Genomic DNA, 22,755 nt, shown 5'->3' on the forward strand with positions numbered 1-22,755 from the left:
TGTGTCTGTGTCTGTCAGAGACATGTGTCTGAAGGACGTTGCTCACAATTACACGATTCGAATAAGTAGGTGTGTCGGAAATAATCCGGTTTCCGTCAACGGTACAAAATCTATTCGAAACGTATATATGCGGGTAATTACCGTTATAAAGATAGCAAATAACATTGCATTGTTCTTCCACGGCATTCTTTTCTAAAAGCCTTTTCTTTTAATGCTAGGACTGGTTTATCATATAATTAAAACTACGCGTGCAGATATTCGGTAAAGTTGAAGTCGATTTAGAATTTGATTCAAATGACACAATGTATAATACATGTACTTTGAATAAATTTAATCGTCCTCCGTAACGTATTATGATACATCAAAGAAATTAATGATACACTCCGTTATATACACTGTGGTTTCGTTGTAACCGCAAACGTTACCACACCACACGGTCTTAAGTTGAAACAAAACGCAAAATAAAATAAGTACAACTTGACCTATAACTGACGTGCAACTTAGAGAGACTGTTACATAAAAAAATTTTACACGATAAATATTTAATGCATAATAACGTATTTTTTTTTTTTATTATAGAGATTTTTTCTTTTAATGAAGGAAAGAAATTCTTGCGAAGGAGAGACGAGATTTTTACAAACATTTCATTGACTGTGCAGTTTAACGGCGAAAGAAAATATTGTAACAATATATTATTTAAAGGTTTAAGCAATAAAAAAATATTTAATAAACAATTTATATAATGTATAATTTTTTTCAAGTTAGAAATTTTTTAGCATAAAAAGATACCGATCTCGATATTTAATTTAAAGTGAAAACAATTAATTGCGACATTAACAAACTCACAATCCGCAATAATAAATTACAATCTATTACGACAGAGACGATTTGCGAACCGGATTAAAAACTCGGAAAATAATCTCTTTTTTTCACTTGAATTTACGAATGCATAAATTTTCGCGTTACCGTATAATGATTAATCAATAATGAGCTAATCAATTGACACGAGCGAATGAAAGTTCAATATGCTAAACCAAAATAGTGTTTATGTATGAATTTAGATACTAAATAATATACGACTTAAGATACGAAAACGACGATGTAATGTCATTTTGTAACGAATATTCATATGTTAATTAAAAAAAAAAAAAAAAAAAGAAGAAAAAATGACAAAAAGCGAAAATATGACAAAAAAAATAAAGACTGAATGGAAGATTTCTCAGAAATAGTCACGGTCTTCGTGGCTGTCAAGAATTCAGAATGACTTATGGTCGGGGAAAGCTTAACTCGGTCTTAAAGGAATCTCGGCGAGGCAGCGTCAAGGACGACTTGATTCGCATAAGTGGCGATGCCTCCACCGCGAAAAGGTTAGCCTAATTAATGCGGTTGACCGATCGGTCGGATGATCCTCAGTTTCGTTTTACCAGACGTGAAAAACTGGAATTTAAATGTCCGGTTACGTAGAAATGTTCTTCTGGGAAGAGACACGCAATCGCGCTTTTGTCCTTTTCAACGTCTTAAAAAGAATAATTTTAAGACTAAATGTCGTCGAAAAAATAATCTACAATTTATTCGGAGATTATAGATAACGGTATGTCAAAGTGATTAATTTTTTTATCATAATAAATGAATTATGTAATGTAACTTTACGTGTAGATCTCTAATTATTTTTATAAATCTGAAGTAACATTTCATTAAATTTCACTTCTTTCTCTCTTTTTCTTTCTTTCTAATAAATATTATGTAATATTATATAATTTTTATATATTTAAAGCATGATAAATAAATAGAGGACAACTTTTTTTTTTTATATAACTTTCTTCGTATGACGTGTAGATTTTCTGTTTAAAATGCAGATATCTAGAGTTGAGCTCATTTAGCATATTTCCCATTGTATTCCTCCTACGAGCTTACACGCAATCTCAACATGAGAATTATGTAAAGTGATTTATTCTTAACTCAATAATGAATGAAAGACATGTCTTTTTATATTTTCAAGGAGCAACTATTTTAGTCGACGTTATTATGCTGTCGTTAAGTGACTACTACATCCAATAACAAACATTTTAATTTGTTAATAATTGATCTCTGACGTTTACGGAGAGGTGATTTAATGCGAGAGAGAAAAAAGAAAAAGATAGAATAAATGCCGCACGTATAACAGAAAATCTAATCGTCAATGAACGATCGAGCGATTGATCGGTCAATCGGTTAGAGGGACGTTCGGAGAAAGCTGGAGAGACGTCCTTAGGACTGTCTGTGCAACATCATCAAGGCCGTTTTCTTCAATTGACGATGATTCCACGACGCGAAACCGTTAACCTAATTATTTATTGAACGGCCGATCGAGCGAGTCGCATTTCTCGGACAGTAGCGGAGGTGGAAAATAACAGGAAACGTAGCGGCATCGATCAAAATGATTGCGAGCCGTGTAATCGGCCAATCGCCGACGTAAGTTTAGTATTTTTCATTTTCAAGCGAGCGCTCGCTTGATTTATGAAACGCGTCTTTCATGCGTTCCAACATCAATTGCCACGTCCGTCCATTTTAATTCAAGTAATTCCTTAAGTGAATTGTATGTATTAGAAATGTAAAGATGCATGCTTTCTAATTCTCTTTTTAAAACAGTTTCTCACACATACAGAGATCGATTCGATAAAATATTAATTGTTACTTTTTTCTCAGTAATTTAATTATCATGAGATAATCTCGAACTCTCTACCGTTTGGAAACCTCGTATAAAAGAAAAAAAAAAAAAAAAAAAAAAAAAAAAAGGAACAAAACGATCCATTCGTGCGGTTGATTGTCATTTCAATTTTATTCAAAACGGTATACTTGTCTTCGCCCGCCAAGGACGTACCTCAATTCTTTTGTGTATCGTCTAACCCAGTTACAGTCGACATGCGAACATATATGCACGTACAGCTACATGTGCGTTGCATATTTCTATTCGAATGGGAATAGTGTCGTGAGAGGGAGGAGGAAGGGATTAGATCCTCGAATGCATTCTGTAATCGACCTGACGTAACAGGTTTAACTGTCCCCAACGCCATTTCGAGGACGGTGAACGGAAAACGATCGGCTGCTTGTAACGTGATAAGCAAAAGTTTGTTTTGGAACTACTGTTGATAACTTTGATAAATCAGCCAAAACAGCTGATTGGGAAAAGTCGATAGCACTACTGCAACTTCCTATTAACTCTATTCGTAATATATGTATATTCAGTCGCAAAAATATATTTGGATTTACATCTGATAGTGAGAATTGAAATGATTGTTAGAGATTTATTTTATAGAAAATTAATAGAGATAATTTTCAAAAATTTCATTCTTTATAAGATTAATGTCTTCTCAAGTTAATTAATTGATAAGGAAATAAATACAAAATATAACGCAATAGCTATTTGAGGTCTATAAACATAAAAATGATTATTTCCTTTTACAAAGAAATAACTTTGATAAATCAGCCGAAACAGCTGATTGGGAAAAGTCGATAGCACTACTGCAACTTCCTATTAACTCTATTCGTAATATATGTATATTCAGTCGCAAAAATATATTTGGATTTACATCTGATAGTGAGAATTGAAATGATTGTTAGAGATTTATTTTATAGAAAATTAATAGAGATAATTTTCAAAAATTTCATTCTTTATAAGATTAATGTCTTCTCAAGTTAATTAATTGATAAGGAAATAAATACAAAATATAACGCAATAGCTATTTGAAGTCTATAAACATAAAAATGATTATTTCCTTTTATAAAGAAATTGTCTCGATATACATACATATAAAATACAAGACTGTATTTTTCCGCTCAATTTGCCGCGCTTTTCAACTAAAATATCACGTTTCATAAATTTAATGATGGCAACGATATTCTTCCACGGATGGCCTTTTTCTTATCATTTGCAGTCGCACTGCCTTTATTTTGTCAAAACACTGGAACGAACAAAAGCGCGGTCAGCGAAGCGGCTCGCGGATAAAATTATCGACGCGATAAGAAGAATATTATCCGTGCGAATGGTGGGCACGTGACAAACTATCAATTACTATACTAACCAAGTATGTACGTTAAGACGTCTATCGAGAAGTCGTAGACCCTCGTCGAAAGTCCAACGTGTGCCGATAGAAACTCAAATGAAAGCTGTCCGGCCAAGGGGGCGAGCGAACGATCCAAGTGGGAGAAGTCTCTCGATATGTACGTGCGTGTACACGTGTATACTCGCGATTGATTTTTATAACTTTTCTTTCGCCGCATAGAAATCTTTAGTCGCGAAGATCGATCGATCTTCGATTCGATCGATCGCGAGCACTCTCGCGAACAGAGTTTCGAATGACTCGTTTAATTAATTGTTAGAAGTTTGACATTTATGATAAATAAATATTTTTACCACTCATTTTTTCACATTTAGGTATTCATAAATATTTTCACTACTTAATTTTTGAAATATTACATCAATATTTTCTACACATTTAAGAGGAAAAAAAAAAAATTATACTTGATGAAAATATAGATTAAATATATTATTTGCAGTAAAAAAATAAATATTTGTTGGATTATTTATATATAAATCTTTACAATCTGTTCTAAGATTGTTAAAATCTTTATCAAATATTTTGGTAAATATTTATAAAATGTTCAAATAAATTGTAAATGTTTTTGTACATATTTCATATAAGTATTATGTGCTGTCTGGGTAAGAGACACCTGCACGCGAGAATCTTCGATTGGAAACAATCAGCGTGTATTTTCACCATTCAAGCAGGAGAGAAAGAGGACGAGAACGACGGCTTAATTTCGTTCGCTTTCAATCCAACAGATTTGCAAATACCACTCTGTGGGCTATTCAAATATTAGAAATCTACACATCATACACAGTTGATTATCACCCGCGAAAGCGTAGACAAGCTACACTTCACCCGAAAAAGAGATTCATAAGTGAACGTATGTTACGTCTACGACAGCCAATTAAATTAATTTCACTTGGACGCACTGTTATCGGCGGACTTGCAACTTACATACATCTCGCTCGAGCTCGTTTTCTTCCAAGGAATACCGGGAGGTCGGTCTCGAAAGTACCGAGGGATCGCATGCAAGGTGACCTATATATCCTAACAACGTTCCACAGAGTTGCTGACAGAGAACCGCGGCAAGAAAAAGTCCAGTTATCTCGGTACCGATATGTTAATTCAAAAGTAATAAGATATTTAGCGAGGCCTCCTTCTCTCCCGATCCGGTCTTGAGAAGGGCCGGCCGATGAGAACGAACGACGAGCCGCGGTCAGGTGAGCCAGACGAATTTTAAATGGTGAAAGTCCAGCCCCAGGAGAGCTGGATCACGCCCGATAAAAAAAAAAAAAAAAAAAAAAAAAAAACGCGCTGTCCCATCGCGATATTTTTTGCACGGCAACGAGATCCGCGGGAATGAGATGAAAAACTGTCCGAACTTGCGAAAAGGTATTACGGTTTATCGTCGCGATAATTTATTGAAATTTACGAGCTAGCCATGCATCTTGCCTCTCGAATCTTGGCCCGATGATGCATCGACGTGATATATTTCACGATATATATATATATATATATATATATATATATATATATATATATGTATATCGTGAGCGACATCGCATTCCGTGTCAGGTTTACCGAGTTTCTTGCGACGATTAATTGTCATATCCCAGATGGCACACAATATTTATAAAATATGTATGAAATATTTATAATAATTATTTGAATTAAAATTTCATAAATACTTTTGTAATCTTAGATTGAATAGATTGTAAAGATTTTTATCATAAATATTCCAGCAAATATTTGAAAAATCTTTACCAATTTATCATAAACATTATATAAAATATCTTATCTATATTTTAATACGTCAAGAACAATTTTTATGATTTTTTTTTCTTTTAATGTATATATAATATATATATATATATATAATATTTCAAATAAATAAAGAGTAAAAATATTTATAAACACTTATCATAAATATTTATTAATTTATTGTGCGCTGTCTGAGATGTATATGAATAAATACGATTTTTATTAATTAGTAATTTTCTTTAAATTCCTCAACTATTGAACAAATATGAAAATCAATATCATTTAATTTCTCTTACAAAAGCAATTTGCAAATAATCGTACATACTGAAATAAAGATGCTGGGGATCCCATGTGTATCAAACATTTAAGAGCCACTAATGTTTGCAAAACGCTCGCGATTTACGAAACGACGATGCACATGCATATGTAGCTGCAGGTGCAGCCTCGTGACGTCAGCATCCATTGTTTAGCGACATTGCCGAAATGCATGCAACAACAGTTGAAGCAAATGCATAGATCAAATATTATTCTGCTCTCTCGAGTTCTTAGGAACAACAAAAGATTCGGAATTTATTATAAATTTATTATAAAGAGAGAAAGAGAGCACACTATGTGGAATTCATTACTGCCGTTAAATGTGCATCTGCATCGCGATGCACGTGTTTAACCCACTGCCGGCAGACACTGTTTCACTCGTGTGACCCATATCTTTAAAATATTTCATAAAACTCGTACGATAATCGAAACAAAATATTTCAGGTTCCATTATACAGAAATATTAATAAATTTTATCTTTGGATATGTCTTTCTATTTTTTTAATTATCATGTACAAGTAAAGTATTTTTTTACAAATCTTTTATAAAATAAAATGTTATTTTACGATACGTATAAATAAAATTTTTCTAGGTCAAACTCGACTCAGCGTTCATTATTATATATTATTATAGTCGATTAATTTATATAATTGAATGTGATTTATTTTAATAAAATCATTTATGTTTTTTATCTTTTATCGATATATAGATATATGGTTAAGTGTATATATTAATGTAAGTGATAAAATATTTAATTATGATATTTCATTTATACGAGGAAAATATAAAGTTTACAAGTGTATGATTCTTCTCTTTCTTTTATGGATTACTTTAAAAAAAAATCAGAAATTTTGTTTTTAAATAAGGAATTCTATTTAATAAAAGATTTTTAATTTATATAATTGAGGTTTCTGTTTAACGTTGTTTTATTTTATTTATAATATTATAATATTTTGATTTCTTGTAAGATTTCAATGCTTCTATTAATCTAACAGACATTAAATTCCAATTAAATTCTATTTCGCGACTTTGCCAGGATATTTATAGCGTTTTTGAGAGAAACAGCTGTGATCGCTCTGAGAGCGATTAAATTCAACTTGCTATCAACATAAATGTTCGATCAAGAAATAGGTTCTGAATCTGATTAACATAAATAATATAAACATCCCGTTCTTTATCCCCGATGCTTCGTTGGCTTTAAGGGAAGATCTCTTGTCTTGATTAATCAATCAAACGCTTACTCGAAGTATTTCATTGATTAATCTAATCATCCAATCTTTAGTAACCCAAGACGGAATTTATAACGTCATTAATGCTCTCAAAGCGATTAAACTTGCTTCACTCGAAAGCGCTATTAATTACGTCGTTTATCTCGCGTCCGCGCGCGCTCGCTCTCATTTCCTAGAGAGTCAAACCTGGCGCATTCATTTCGCACAATTAAGTATTGATTACCACGCCAAGTGGTGCCAGAAAAAAAAAAAAAAACACGAGGCGTTCGCTCCTTTCGATCGCGAAGAAAGGCCGCGAGTAACCGCGAGGTGTAAGATATACTTTTACCGCGGTTATGCGCTTTACAACCGCGTAAAACGCGAACGCGATCCGGGAGGAAGAAATTCGTCGGGACCCGGGGAGGGGGGGAGGGGGGGTCCTCCGAAGGAGTTCCGGGGCACGGGATGTGCATCGCTCCGCAGCCGGTTCGACTGCATTTCGTGTGACGGCGCACATTCTCTCGCATGCGCGCACACACGCGAGCACATCCTCTGCACAAATATACCCCTCCGCGTGTCTCTCTTCGTGGTCTCTTCGTATCTCGTCCGATATCGCGAGCTCCGTAACCAGACGGAGAGACCATATGCAAAATATATACCTGTACACGTTGGAAAGCGATCGAGACGGTTATTCTCTCGCGGCTCACTTTGCCAAGTCCGTCTCTTTCTCTCTCTCCCTCTCTCGAAAACCTCGAATTCTACTTCGTCGCGTGCTATTATCGAGTGATTAATTCCGTCTCCTCGCTCACTTTGCATTTTGATACCCCGGCGGGATAATGGGCCGCGATGTAAGAAATTGCGCGAAATGGAGATTAATCGCGCGCCCGCAGTTCGCACGATCGTCCGATCCGTTCAGCATGACGCTTATTTTCTGCGTCCTGTTTACGTAGATTGTAGATGAGAGAGAGAGAGAGAAGAGGAAGAGAAGAGGGATTACTCAAACTCTTTGCGTCGTTAGATTACTGCTCGATGACACCACATTGTGATCACGAAAATAATACATATGCTTTAATGAAGCGCACTGGGATTTCCAATTTTAATTTTAATGACAGATTTTTCAATAAATTTTTCATTAATAGAAAACGATGTGTATAAGCTCTCTAAAAATCAATTTAAACAATTAAACAGGAACAAGGTATGGAGAGCTGATTTTTAAAAAAACTATAATAATAATTAAAAGTACATGAGGTTTAATTTAATAATATTAATGATGGTAAGAGGCGCAATAAATTAATACAAAAAACCAATACAAGCAAATAACGTTTTTCATTAATTCTTTTATTGAAAAATAAATTTACTTAAATTAAATTAAAAATCGACAAATAAATTTAATTTAATTTAAGCCAATTAATTCTTTATTATTTTTGTTAATTTTATTCGTTAAAATCCTGCGCGAGTCCTTTCATGGCGTAGAGAGCCACGAGATATGCTCAAACGCAGTCGAGATTCCAGTGATTATTCCATGAATATAACCTACGAGCATATTCCCAGCTTAGACTAACATGATTTGATCTCTGACGACGTACATGTACATGTACATTTGTCTGTCTATTCATTTCTTTCTGCTTCCCTCAATCTTCCCTTCTCGGACATGCTTGGAATCACAATTTTAAGTATCCTAAACACCTGCGAATTATAAATCACGTGCGGAATTGCTGAACGATTTTATTCGATTAATATTAAAAATTATTTATTAAGTATCGTATAAACGATATATTCATAATTAATAATTAACTGCAAATTTAAATTTTCTACGTTTGATGTACATTTTACTTCTTTCTTTAGACAGATATTTTTCCAATAAAAATAATTACAAAATTACTAAAAAAATTCTTTATTTAATATTTATTATAAGATATAAACTTTTTTATAAACATATAAAGAGTAGAAGTTTTTAATTATTTTTAAAAATTTACTTTATAAATAACAAGTATTGTAATTTAACAAAAATTACAAATCACTCATCACATAGTCGTCACTTATGCCTTTCCGTGTTTCTTCTTTCGTTTATTTTCTTTGTTGCGTCTTCATATCCCGGCACTCACACGATACTCACTCACGAAAATACGGATAATTATCATTGTACGTACTACGCACAATAATTATCAATTTACGTGCGATACTTCACTCAGCATTCTCTACGTTGATCGACGACAACATACATTTTATATTGCAACGCAAAAATCACGATTGCATGAAGCTATGATTCGCTTGACACTGAAAAAAATCTCGCGGTCGAATTCACACAATGCTTGTTCTCACGACGCTTGTTAATGAACAGTATACGTGCGTATCTTTCGTTTGATTTATTCGATAAAATTTTATATTCCGCAATTTTTATATCTCTCATTATTACATAAATAGATAGGTACACAGAAAATGAATAGGTATACACATTAAAATAAAAAATGATTCCGCAGAATGCAGGAATATACTATCGTCTCAGGAAAATTAATTTTCAACGAATGAAGCATATAAATTATACAGCATTCGATAAATCAGTGGCCACATGATGTTATACAAATTAACAGCCTATTAAAGCGCAATAATCGTGAAAATTATTTAATCACGCGGGTTAATAATCGTAAAGAGCACAATTCGACAGATGTAATAATACACTACTACCAGTTTCTCGCTTGAGTATCACTGCGCAAATAACAACCAAATGTATAAATAATGTGTGTTTATACTCTCAATACGTATATTATTTATATGCGATTGTTTTGTTGACATTCCTGCCGCAGGAGTCAAACGAGAAGACAGTACGTCTCTCAAAACGCGATCACTTTCTACGATTGTTACAATTATTTTATTTCATTTATATTATAGTGATAGATAATAAAATTACCGAATGACTCAAATGAAATATATGTGTATATACTATTTATTAGTAAGCATTGTGAGAATAGTATTGTGAGAACTCGACCACGTGATTTTTTATCGAGAGGATTATAGTTTCGTTTAATGGCGATTTTTTCGGAACAATATGAAATAATAATTAGTGCGCGCAATATTAATTAATGAATCATGTTTTTGCGAGTGAGTATCATGAAGAAGCATAACACGACAATGAGGCCATGATGAGATAAACAATTGATAATTTTGTTGATTTATTATTTGATTTTTTTGTAAAATTTATAAGAATTTTATTTCTATTTTTTATGTTTTTGATATGAAACTTATATTTGAAACAATTTTTTGGGAAATTCTGTTATTTCTATTATTAAATATTTGTCAAAAGCAGCAGCAAATACAATTTTGTACTCAATAATTATTTCGTAAAATATTAATATATTATTTGTTATTATTAATATAATATATTTTTTGAAATATTAATTAAATATTATTTTTTTTTATTTTAAATATTAATTTAATATTTATTTTGTTCTATACAATTTATTTAGATATATTTAGATGTACTTTACAGATTAATGTTGTGTTTTTTATTGTTACATTTTATTGTTGCATCAACATTATTTTTTATTTTAATCTCGTGTAATCACAGATGTTACATGTAAAAAAATTTGAATTTTTAATAATGCAGCAGTTACATTTGCATTTTAGGACATACAAGTTAGAGATGTCATAAGCTATTTTTAGACGGTGCTTCTGTGAATCGCGTGTATATTATTATAATGATCTCTCGAAATTTCATTAACGTGGCACTTACATGTGAAATTAAATTCGCGTGTGACTAATATAATGCACATATATGTATAAGTTCGTTGAACAATGAGTTGATTTATCTTCTTTTTACTTAATAATTTTTCGTGATTAATCTAACTTTTTAGTGTAGAACAAATACATATATTTTTCTCGGGAAAAAAAAAAATTGTACCTAGAAATTAAAGTTAATCCATTAAGAAGATAGAAAAATCGTGGCGGATTATTGTTGATTGTAAACATGTGGCGTGGTATAAATATCATAAAGCGAACATATCTAAGAATTGTGATAATGTTTATGATCGTACGTGCGTATCATATTTCTGCTACCGGCTAGTAGATAAAGGGCGTTTATGAATCGTAAGCTCTCGCGCTGCTCTGGGCATTCAAATCACCGGTCAGTGCTCCGCTTGGTTATCATCTACCTCTGTTGCAAACCGGGAATAAACGCGCGCGCTGTGTTTTCGCGTGTCGCGGTAACATTAATGTACGTTATTTCGTAGACTTACACGCAGGATGGCAATTACGCGAAAATTATTATATTTAGACGGTAATTAAATGAAGAAAAGTGCAACTGCGTTGCTCTCATAATGAAAATATTTAAAGGAATTTTCTATTGCATGTAATAGAATACATAGTCTCGTAAAAAAAAGAGTTATAATTCTATAAATCATTACATAAATCAATAGCTAGCATTTTAGCATACTCGTCTTTCGACATCCTATTTCGTCACCTCACTCTCCATAAAAAGTGAATGGCATCGACAGACGTATGTCATAAAAATACCATAGCTATCAATTTACAAGTTTATAATTATTTAAATGAATGTGTTACGTAACATTTAAATTCATTTTACTTAATCTGCATTTATAAAAGAGAGCATTAATTCTAACAATCTCGTTAAGTATACGAAATTTCTCTTGAAAGTCAAATTAAATATAATATATTTATAATATTTTCATCGCGAGAGCTTTAAACTCTATATTATTTTCTCAACTATAAAGAGCATATTTAAAAAATGATAACCATTTGAAATTTATCAGAATTTCTCATTCCCTTTTTTTCCGGTTCTTTAGTGTCAAATTGTAATTTATGGTTTGCTTGAATAAAAAGCGTATTTTTTTGAAAGAAATTATATATATGTATACTATCATCTATGCTCTTAGATAAAAAAAAAATCTCTTTTCAACAACTTACCCTAACCGTTTTTATATCCCCATGGCACAGTGCACACCGGTAAATACGAGTAATCTCTCTCGTGGGGTAATTATTTATGTGACGCCCCTTATGTCGAAATCCCAAAATTTCCGCACGTTTCACTCGCGATCGAACTGTGATGAAGAGAAATACAAATCGAAGAGGAGGGACGAGAACTCACGAGGAGGGCCGGCTTGTGACAAAAATATGAAAAATCACGTATAGCTCGGAGAGGCCGATGAGACCAGCACGTTCTTCCCTTACGATAGAAACGGACTTTGGGGTCTCCGCAGTCCGGCCCCGACCGTTCGCTCTCGGTGCGAAGGACCCATGGGTCTTTGCGCCTGCGCATGGGGGCCCCTCTACCGGTTGACAAGAGGGAAAGGTGGGAGGAACGACCGACAACCCTCTTTCCATGGACTCGCTTCTTTTCGCGGGTTGCTGCTGTATGTGTGCGTTTTGTGTACAGGTGTATGCGTGTGTCTACCTCAACGTTTACCTGCGGGTGTACCTGCTCAGGTGGCAGCACCTCGCTCGATGGGTGCACCTGATGAAATGAGGGAAGTCTGGAGCAAGGTGTATTGGTACCTGCTTATCTACCAGAATAAAAGAGCTAATATCGACATTTATTACAATCAGCTTAATCCCTTTCCTTGTCTAGAATAAAATAATATACAATATATTCTGACAAGAGGTTTTCTAAATATTTTAGGATATATATTTGAATAAATACTCATTATTTTAGTTTTTACAAAAATGTAAACATTAAAATTATTATTAATAGCCCTGTCAAATTCAGGTATTATTGAATTTAAATTACTTGTAGTTATGAAGCAATTAATAATTTAGAAACAGAGATTTCTATATAATTCCATTATACAATAAAATTAATTGTTAAATAAAATGATGTTTAAATTATACACGCGTGAGTTAATTTTTTAAATTTTTGACTGCATAGTATATAAAATTATTTCCTCCAAAAATAAATAAATATTCAAACATACCATTTTCATAATATATAATAATATAGAGTGATACAAAATAATGATGTCATACATTATATCAATTTTTATTGATTATTTACTTTGTTATGGAATATTTAATCCTAACATGTATATAAAATCATATGTGCAAAATTAAATACAAAATTTGACGCAATCACATGATTATATAAAAAAATTACTATTTTTTTTCGTCGACTTTTCCAATCAAATTATTAATAATTAATCATAAATTCAAGAATGGCTAAATCTCGAACGTAGCTCTTTTTCGATTACATCAAATAGAAGTACTTATGTAAATGTATTAATTGCTCGTATAATTTGCCTTCGACCGCTGTTCCTTCCGGCAATGAGTTGTTGCATTCAAGCGGTTAGGACAACAAGATCCACAGGAATTCGCGACGTAACGCCTTATGTCTCGTCGTTAGGAATCGTCGAAGAAAGGGAGATGAGAGGGATGTCGGGGGAGAAGGGAAGCTAGTGCTTCGGCGGACACTTCGATGCACACCGGTGAACAACGCCGTATGCGTTAATAATTCTCTCGTCTTCCTTTCGTTCTTCCACTTCGCTTTCGTGCCCGGCTGTGTTTGAAGAAGGAAAGACGAAGACTTTCAAATTCTTCGAGTTCCTCTCTCTCTCTCTCTCTCTCTCTCTTTTTCACTGCTTCCTTCCGCTCATACTTAACAAAGCGTCGTTTCTTGGCTTGATTCGCTGAAAAGAAAAAAATATAACATTTGTAAAACAAAATAAATTATAACATATTTTAATAAATAATTGATGATTTAATTAAAGTCATTATGTTTTTATCTTCGATAAAAATTATCTCACTTTATATTATTTTATATATCGTACAAATTTAGAACAATATTTTGTAAATAAATGTAATAGTAAATATAATAATAATTCTAGTAGTATAATATAATTATAGTAATATAAATATAATTTTCATTAAAACAACGAAAGATAATTTTAATATTTTTGCCAATCGTTGATCCTGTCTACTGTAACAATCAGATAGTGCGAAGGCTGTTGGTTGTACGGTGTGAAATATCAAATAGACTTTTGTTAGCATCGTAGAAACAGCAGAATCATTTACTGACAAGTCGATGCACACGAGTGAGCAAGACGATCTGCGGAATATGAAATAGTTATGAAAACAGCAGCGCATTATCCGGCTCTATGTGTTGCACGTATTCGTGTGGATACAACAAAATTAGTTAGAAAGATACATAAGGCAATAAATTTCATTTGATAAAAAACCTATAAAGAACTTGCGCGTGCATTTGTTATACACAATTGAATTTAATAGTTTTATTAAAAAAAAGAATTAATCGTTTCTTTAAAAAAAAGCACACGCGAATATTTTTGTTTAAACTTAACAGACGATAAAAATCTGTTTTAAAAATTTGAATTTTATATAAAAGTATATATATATATTTTTTTTTAATAAACAATATATATAATAATATATATATATTTTTTAATAAACAATTTTTAATCGATAACTAATATTTATTTCTGCTCAGAAAAAAGAGAGACAGTTCGAGCGAATATTTTTCAGATAAATGTCCATGTTTTAATTGGTACATTATTATTGTAAAAATTTGTCAAAAAGAATCGGTTTTAAGAAATATTCAATTCTTTTTTATAAAATTTAGAAATATAATATAATATATTTTTTATGAATATTTTATCTGCAAACAATATCTAAAGATCATAATGTTATTTATGATCTTTGAGATTAAATAATATCTTAAAATTAAAATGATGGTAAAATATATCAACAACGTGTTCTTTTTCTGTCTCGCAGCGAGATTATCTGCCTTTAATATTTAAAATATGAATCACCCTGTTCACTCATATGTGCTGAGTTCACACAGAAGGCGGGCCTTTTTCACATTGTTATACATACATAGGCAGGAGCGAGGAAAGACAGTCGCGCATATATTGTTAAAGAATTCGTGCACGTGCGTGGGCGTGTCATGTATGCATGAATAGCTTGGAATTCAAATCGAATGTAAAAAGAAACGACGCTTGGAAACTCGACGTGGTCGTTAAAGGCAAGAGTCATGAGAGTCGTATGAAAGTGAATTTCACTGAAGAAAGAGAAAGAGAAGGATGATATATGCATTAATTGATAATACGAATGAAAACGTAAAGGAAAAAAGAAAAATATTATTATTATTATTAAGCGATTAATATTGTTACATTAAAATATTTCAAAATTAATTTAATTAGCTACGACATATAATATATGCATATTAAAAAATTTTTTTTCGAATTGACTATGTTCTTTGAATTATCATAAATGCATATGAACGTAATATGTAATAAAAAAATTAAAATCGTTTAAAAAAATCTATAAAATTGTATAAATGATTGTTCCCATATATATCATGTTATATATCATGTTTTACACACACACACACACACACACACACACATATATATATATATATATATTAATCTTGAAAATTGTATGTTTTATCTATTCAATCTTTTTAATAATATGATGACACCTGACGATAACAATAATGCAACAAATATATTGTTTAAAGATAATTACTAAATATAATTTTATGACTTCTCTTGAAAACTAAATTGTATGTGTACGTGTGTGAGAAGTCTCTATTTCGCTTTCTCTCTCACTCTCTCTCTCTCTCTCTCTCTCTCTCTCTCTCTCCCTTACCATTCTGCACTATCTTCTTTCCTTCCTCTCTCTCTCTCTTAAGTTACACTTCGCCATTTTCATGTTATTAAAATTCGCATTTCTTTTTTCTCTGTCACACTTTTTCTTTATTATTTATTTGCTTGTCTTTTACTTCCTCTGCGTTACATTAAAAAAAAAAAATATAGGATATACTTGCTGTAAATTACGCCGGAAAGTGCGTGAACGAGACGACAGCGTTGCGACGCCTAAAATACACATGTATCAATCTATTCGTGACTTTTGCTAAAAAAAAAATCCTTCAGGTATATTAAGCTATCTGAGCCAAATTATCAAAACATAAAAAAACACATATATATATGAAAATTATTTACTAATTATTTGTTATAAAAAATAATTTTTTTGCTCCAGCTGTTAAAAAAGTTACGAAAGGCTAGATAGCTTAATCTTAAGTTATCTAACCATTATAAAAAAAATATCACATAAATAAAAACATTAATAGTGCACAAATTTTTTGCTACTTTCTTTTGCTATATTTTACTTATATACGAAAATATTTCTATTACTCCAACTGTTAAAGACTTATATAGGGCTAGATAACTCCCCAGGCGATATTTAATTTATTTTGCGAGTAAAAAAAGAAACCTGGATATTTTAAAAGAAAATAATTTGCGAAACATTGTAATGTTTTAATCATGCTAACAATTAATTTTTTTAAAGTATATTACTCTTGTATTATGGATGGCACTGATCAAATTTTAATCTTTTCGTGATAATAAAATGTTCCCTGAATTATTGACTCTCAAGATCTATACAAGGTCTTGTACAAATATTTACTACATTTTGCACATAATTTGGAACTATTTAAATTGTACATAATATAGGATTGTTTAATAAACATATTGCCGTTAAAATATTTTGTGTAGCTGTGTATATATAAACACGTATCGCGTACATACCTTGTCTGAAGAAGGAAAAAAATATTTATATTTTGATACTATTCGAAAAATTACTTGAGCTATTTGTAAGTGACATTATTTTAGTTGCCGTTTGCTGACAATCACATAAAAACGTGCTTCGAGTTGTTGTCTCTTAATCCAAAATTTGATTTTGAATCTATCCCGTAAGTTGATTTCTAATTATGTATTTTCAATTTTTTAAAAATTTTAAGTCAATTCAAATGTTCACTGTTATATATTTTCGTCTAGTTTAATACGTTACTCAGTATATTTATGAAGCTTTGTTTCAAAATATTCATATCACTGTAAGAGTGAGTCCGTAGATAAAGACATAAATAAAAATTTGAAAAATTGTACGACGAAAGTGGCAACGACAATTTTGCGATTTTCAATCGTGTAATAACGCAATTATTTCATCTTTGATCATGTTACGAATTCTTATTTTCGTTTATTCTTACTTTCGCAGGTTATTGTAATACTCGAAGTCATGAAAAAAATTATAAAGCATTTTAAAATAAAAGATACACTTGAAAAAATAGTGAAAGAGGAAAAATATGACTGTAAATCTGCAGCAAAGAAGTATGGAATTAGCGTTAGAACTATTAGCAAGAAAGTTTCTTTGGTAGAAAAGAGAAACAATTTTTTAAGCAAAAAAATAACATTCGAAAAAGCAGTAAATGAATGTCTTGAAGAACTTGGAACTTCACAAATCGTAATTGCAGACCGCTGTAATATTACCCGATCAGTTTTCAATACGGAAATTAAGTGTTTCAGAACTAGTGGAAAAAGAAAATATGAATACGATAGATTCATTAGTTCTTCTTCTTTTTTCACGTATAGTGAAGAGAAATTATTCCTGCAACAATTAAAAAAATGGAAAGATTCTCAAACAGATTGCACTTGCCGAATTTGTATAATGCAACAACTGCAGAACATAGCTTATCAGTCATTGCAAAATAAAGATTTCTTTTCACAAATGACGTATAACAATAACATAATAATAAATTGGCTAATAGAGTTTGAAATGCTATATAGCGAAGACATGTCAGAATTATTAGAAATATGCAATTGTACAAAAGATATCAGAAATGATGAGACAGAAGTAGGAACAAGTAAATCAACATCTTTTCGGACTTCTAAGGACTATAAATCAAATGTAACAATTGAAGAAAGAATAGACACGTCTACGCTTGGCCTTATGGACCCAAAAATATCCACTGATTCTGCGAATAATCAGTCTAAAGATGCAACTGGAAAAAGAAAATCCACCGATTTTTTGGATGATAAGCCTTTGGACTTAACTACAAAAAAAATGAAATAGGAGCTAAAGTGTTATTTTGGATTTTTTCTTGTTTGCATAAATAATATCTATCAGCGGTATTTAAAAGTGGAAAAAGGAAGGGTTTGAAAATGTATAAATATAGAAAAAATATGTATATAAGTAACATAAATAAAAGATATGTTTTGCGATTTTGGAAAGCACATGTAATCAATTCTAGGCACGTAGTAAAAAAATTACAGAGAATTCAGCAGTATTAATACAGATAGTAATCACATTTATAAATTAATGAATAGGAATTATAAAATCGCATTTGATCAATTGTAATTTTTATAACGCTGAAGTACATTAATTCGATGATATAATTCAATTGTTATCTTACAAATTGTAAGCAGAAAATTAAAAAAAAAATTTATATTAAAATATTTATACATTGAAAGATCTTTTCTTTTTGAGTATTCTTCGTGTTTCTTGGATTGTCATAACTGTATATGATCGTAATATGTAATGTAATAAAAATATTTAAACTGTGTAAAAAATTATGTAAAGTTTTATAAATAATAATTGTTTGCATATTATATATATTATATATACTTAATTGTATAAGTTTAATCCCTTTAATTCTTTTAACAATTTTTAATGTAGTATAATAATGCAACAAAAAAATAAACCTTTTCAAAAATAATTATTAAATATCCCTAATGTCATGATTTTTCTTAAAAATCGCAAGTCTGAAATTTGTGTGTGAGAGTGTAAAAACTTCTCTCATCTCTCTCTTATTACTCTGTGCTTCTTTTTTCTCTTTCTCTTCAGTTTTGTTTTGTCCTTTCCATCTTATCAATTCTTCTCAGATTTCTTTTCTTTTTGTTTTTTAATTTTATTTACATTACGCCTTTTTTTTACTTTCTCTACGCTCCCAATTTTTCTTCAATCTTTCAAAAAAAAATTGTAGGATGCTTGCTGTGATTTATCCTGGAGAGTACGTTGAGATCATGGCGTTGCGACGATGTCTAAAATATGCATCAAGTAAGCATCAGGGATATTCGCTAAAAAAGAACCTTTCGGCGCATCTCGCATTTTTATTGATCTCTGAAAATTTTTACTTTTAAATTTATTATTTTTATATTTATTATTCACGCGTGTTACTTCAAAATTATGAAATAAAGTCACCATATTCCTTTTTATATAAGTATAAAATTATTTCGTTAGAAGTTATAACAATGATTAATTTACATATGGACTTTCCGAAGTTCTTTACATACATACATGTTTTGATAATAATTTTGCAAATTTTCATGTTTACATATCTCCATTCTTTTGAAAATTTATATAATGAATTAATAGGCACACAATAATTATTTAAATTTGTGAATATATTAAAGAATTTTATTAAATTTCTTGTTGCTTCGAATAATCAAGTGTATAAGGCAATTAATTCGTGATATTATAATTTTATTAATAGGATTCTGCATTAATAAGAATCTGGAAAAATATCTTTAAATTTCGATTATGTTCTTTCTTTTTAAATAAGATTAATGTATACAAAATTTATAACTCTTTATTCTTTGTAACTCATCAAACATGTATGTTATTAATTTTGGTCAGCTTTACATAATCTTATCTACCGTATACATACAGCACATTTACAACGTCTTGCATAAATATTTACTATATTTTGCAAATAATATAGAATTTATATTTTAATTGTAAACATACTGCCGTTAAAATACTTTGTAGCTGGGTACATATAAACATGTATCGTATACATTTGTATCTTGCGTGAAAAAGGGATACATTATTTATATTTTGATACTAATGGAAAACACTTGAGCTTAGTGACATTATTTTAGTCGCCGTTTGTTGACAATCACATAAAGACATCCTCCGAGCTGTTGTCTCTTATTCAAAAAATTTGATTTTGAATTTATCTCGTAAGTTGATTTCTAATTATATTTTTATAATTTATAAGATTTATAATTATATTTTTCATTAAATTTTTAAGAAATTTTGGGTCAATTCAAATGTTCACTGTTATATATTTTCGTCTAGTTTAATACATTATTCAGTATATTTATGAAGCTTTGTTTCAAAATATTCATATCACTGTAAAAGTGAGTCCGTAGATAAAAACATAAATAAAAATTTGAAAAATTGTACGACGAAAGTGGCAATGACAATCTTGCGATTTTCAATCGTGTAATAACGCAATTATTTCATCTTCGATCACGTTACAAAATTTTATTTTCGTTTATTCTTACTTTCGCAGGTTATTGTAATACTCGAAGTCATGGAAAAAATTATAAAGCATTTGAAAATAAAAGATACACTTGAAAAAATAGTGAAAGAGGAAAAATATAACTATAAATCTGCAGCAGAGGAGTATGGAATTTGCGTTACAACTATTAGCAAGAAAATTTCTTTGGTAGAAAAGAGAAACAATTTTTTAAGCAAAAAAATAGCATTCGAAAAAGCAGTAAATGAATGTCTTGAAGAACTTGGAACTCCACAAATCGTAATTGCAGACCGCTGTAATATTACCCGATCAGTTTTCAATACGGAAATGAAGTGTTTCAGAAATAGTGGAAAAAGAAAATATGAATACGATAGATCCATTAGTTCTTCTTCTTTTTTCACGTATAGTAAAGAGAAATTATTTCTGCAACAATTAAAAGAATGGAAAGATTCTCAAACAGATTGCACTTGCCGAATTTGTATAATGCAACAACTGCAGAACATAGCTTATCAGTCATTGCAAAATAAAGATTTCTTTTCACAAATGACGTATAACAATAACATAATAATAAATTGGCTAATAGAGTTTGAAATGCTATATAGCGAAGACATGTCAGAATTATTAGAAATATGCAATTGTACAAAATATATCAGAAATGATGAGACAGAAGCAGGAACAAGTAAATCAACATCTTTTCGAACTTCTGAGGACTATAAATCAAATGTAACTGTTGAAGAAAGAATAGACACCTCTACGCTTGGCTTTATGGACCCAGAAATATTCACTGATTATACGAATTATCAGCCTAAAGAAGACACCTCTACGCTTGGCCTTATGAACCCAGAAATATTCACTGATTTTGCGAATTATCAGCCTAAAGAAGACACTTCTACGCTTGGCCTTATGAACCCAGAAATATTCACTGATTTTGCGAATTATCAGCCTAAAGAAGACACTTCTACGCTTGGCCTTATGGACCCAGAAATATTCACTGATTTTGCGAATTATCAGCCTAAAGAAGACACTTCTACGCTTGGCCTTATGGACCCAGAAATATTCACTGATTTTGCGATTTATCAGCCTAAAGATGCAACTGGAAAAAGAAAGTCCACCGATTTTATGGATGATAAGGACTTAACTACAAAAAGAATGAAATAAGAGCTACAGTGTTATTTCGGATTTTTTCTTGTTTGCATAAATAATATCTATCAGCGGTATTTAAAAGTGGAAAAAGAAAGGGTTTAAAAATGTATAAATATAGAAAAAATATGTATATAAGTAAAATAAATAAAAGGTATGTTTTGCGATTTTGGAAAGCACATGTAATCAATTTTAGTCACGTAGTAAAAAAATTACAGAGAATTCAGCAGTATTAATACAGATAGTAATCACATTTATAAATTAATGAATAGGAATTATAAAATCGCATTTGATCAATCGTAATTTTTATAACGCTGAAGTACATTAATTCGATGATATAATTCAATTGTTATCTTAAAAATTGTAAGCAAAAAATTAAAAAAAAAATTTATATTAAAATATTTATACATTGAAAGATTTTTTCTTTTTGAGCATTCTTCGTGTTTCTTGGATTGTCACAACTGTATATGATCGTAATATGTAATGTAATAAAAATATTTAAACTGTGTAAAAAATTATATAAGGTTTTATAAATAATAATTGTTTGCATATTATATATATTATATATACTTAATTGTATAAGTTTAATCCCTTTAATTCTTTTAACAATTTTTAATGTAGTATAATAATGCAACAAAAAAATAAACCTTTTCAAAAATAATTATTAAATATCCTTAATGTCATGATTTTTCTTAAAAATCGCAAGTCTGAAATTTGTGTGTGAGAGTGTAAAAACTTCTATCATCTCTCTCTTATTACTCTGTGCTTCTTTTTTCTCTTTCTCCTCAGTTTTGTTTTGTCCTTTCCATCTTATCAATTCTTCTCAGATTTCTTTTCTTTTTGTTTTTTAATTTTATTTACATTACGCCTTTTTTTTACTTTCTCTACGCTCCCAATTTTTCTTCAATCTTTCAAAAAAAAATTGTAGGATGCTTGCTGTGATTTATCCTGGAGAGTACGTTGAGATCATGGCGTTGCGACGATGTCTAAAATATGCATCAAGTAAGCATCAGGGATATTCGCTAAAAAAGAACCTTTCGGCGCATCTCGCATTTTTATTGATCTCTGAAAATTTTTACTTTTAAATTTATTATTTTTATATTTATTATTCACGCGTGTTACTTCAAAATTATGAAATAAAGTCACCATATTCCTTTTTATATAAGTATAAAATTATTTCGTTAGAAGTTATAACAATGATTAA

At 30.7% G+C, this 22,755-nt stretch overlaps 2 protein-coding genes across 2 annotated transcripts in view; one reads left to right on the forward strand and one right to left on the reverse strand.

The window, feature by feature from the left end:
* Positions 1 to 12,585, reverse strand: part of LOC140674448 (uncharacterized) — a 41,824-nt gene extending 29,239 nt beyond the window's left edge. Inside the window, exon 1 of the mRNA XM_072907978.1 lies at positions 12,272 to 12,585. The gene's annotated coding sequence lies outside the window, so the exon portion shown is untranslated. The remainder of the gene's footprint in view (positions 1 to 12,271) is intronic.
* Positions 12,586 to 20,009: 7,424 nt separating this feature from the next.
* Positions 20,010 to 22,042, forward strand: LOC140674582 (uncharacterized). Its single transcript, XM_072908226.1, has 2 exons — positions 20,010 to 20,109; positions 20,445 to 22,042. Exon 2 carries the CDS (start codon positions 20,466 to 20,468, stop codon positions 21,567 to 21,569), a length of 1,104 nt encoding a protein of 367 aa, XP_072764327.1. The 5' UTR covers positions 20,010 to 20,109; positions 20,445 to 20,465; the 3' UTR covers positions 21,570 to 22,042.
* The last annotated feature ends 713 nt before the right edge of the window (positions 22,043 to 22,755 follow it).

The sequence above is a fragment of the Anoplolepis gracilipes genome, chromosome 16, assembly GCF_047496725.1.
Source record: "Anoplolepis gracilipes chromosome 16, ASM4749672v1, whole genome shotgun sequence".
In the NCBI taxonomy this organism is placed as follows: Eukaryota; Metazoa; Arthropoda; class Insecta; order Hymenoptera; family Formicidae; genus Anoplolepis; species Anoplolepis gracilipes.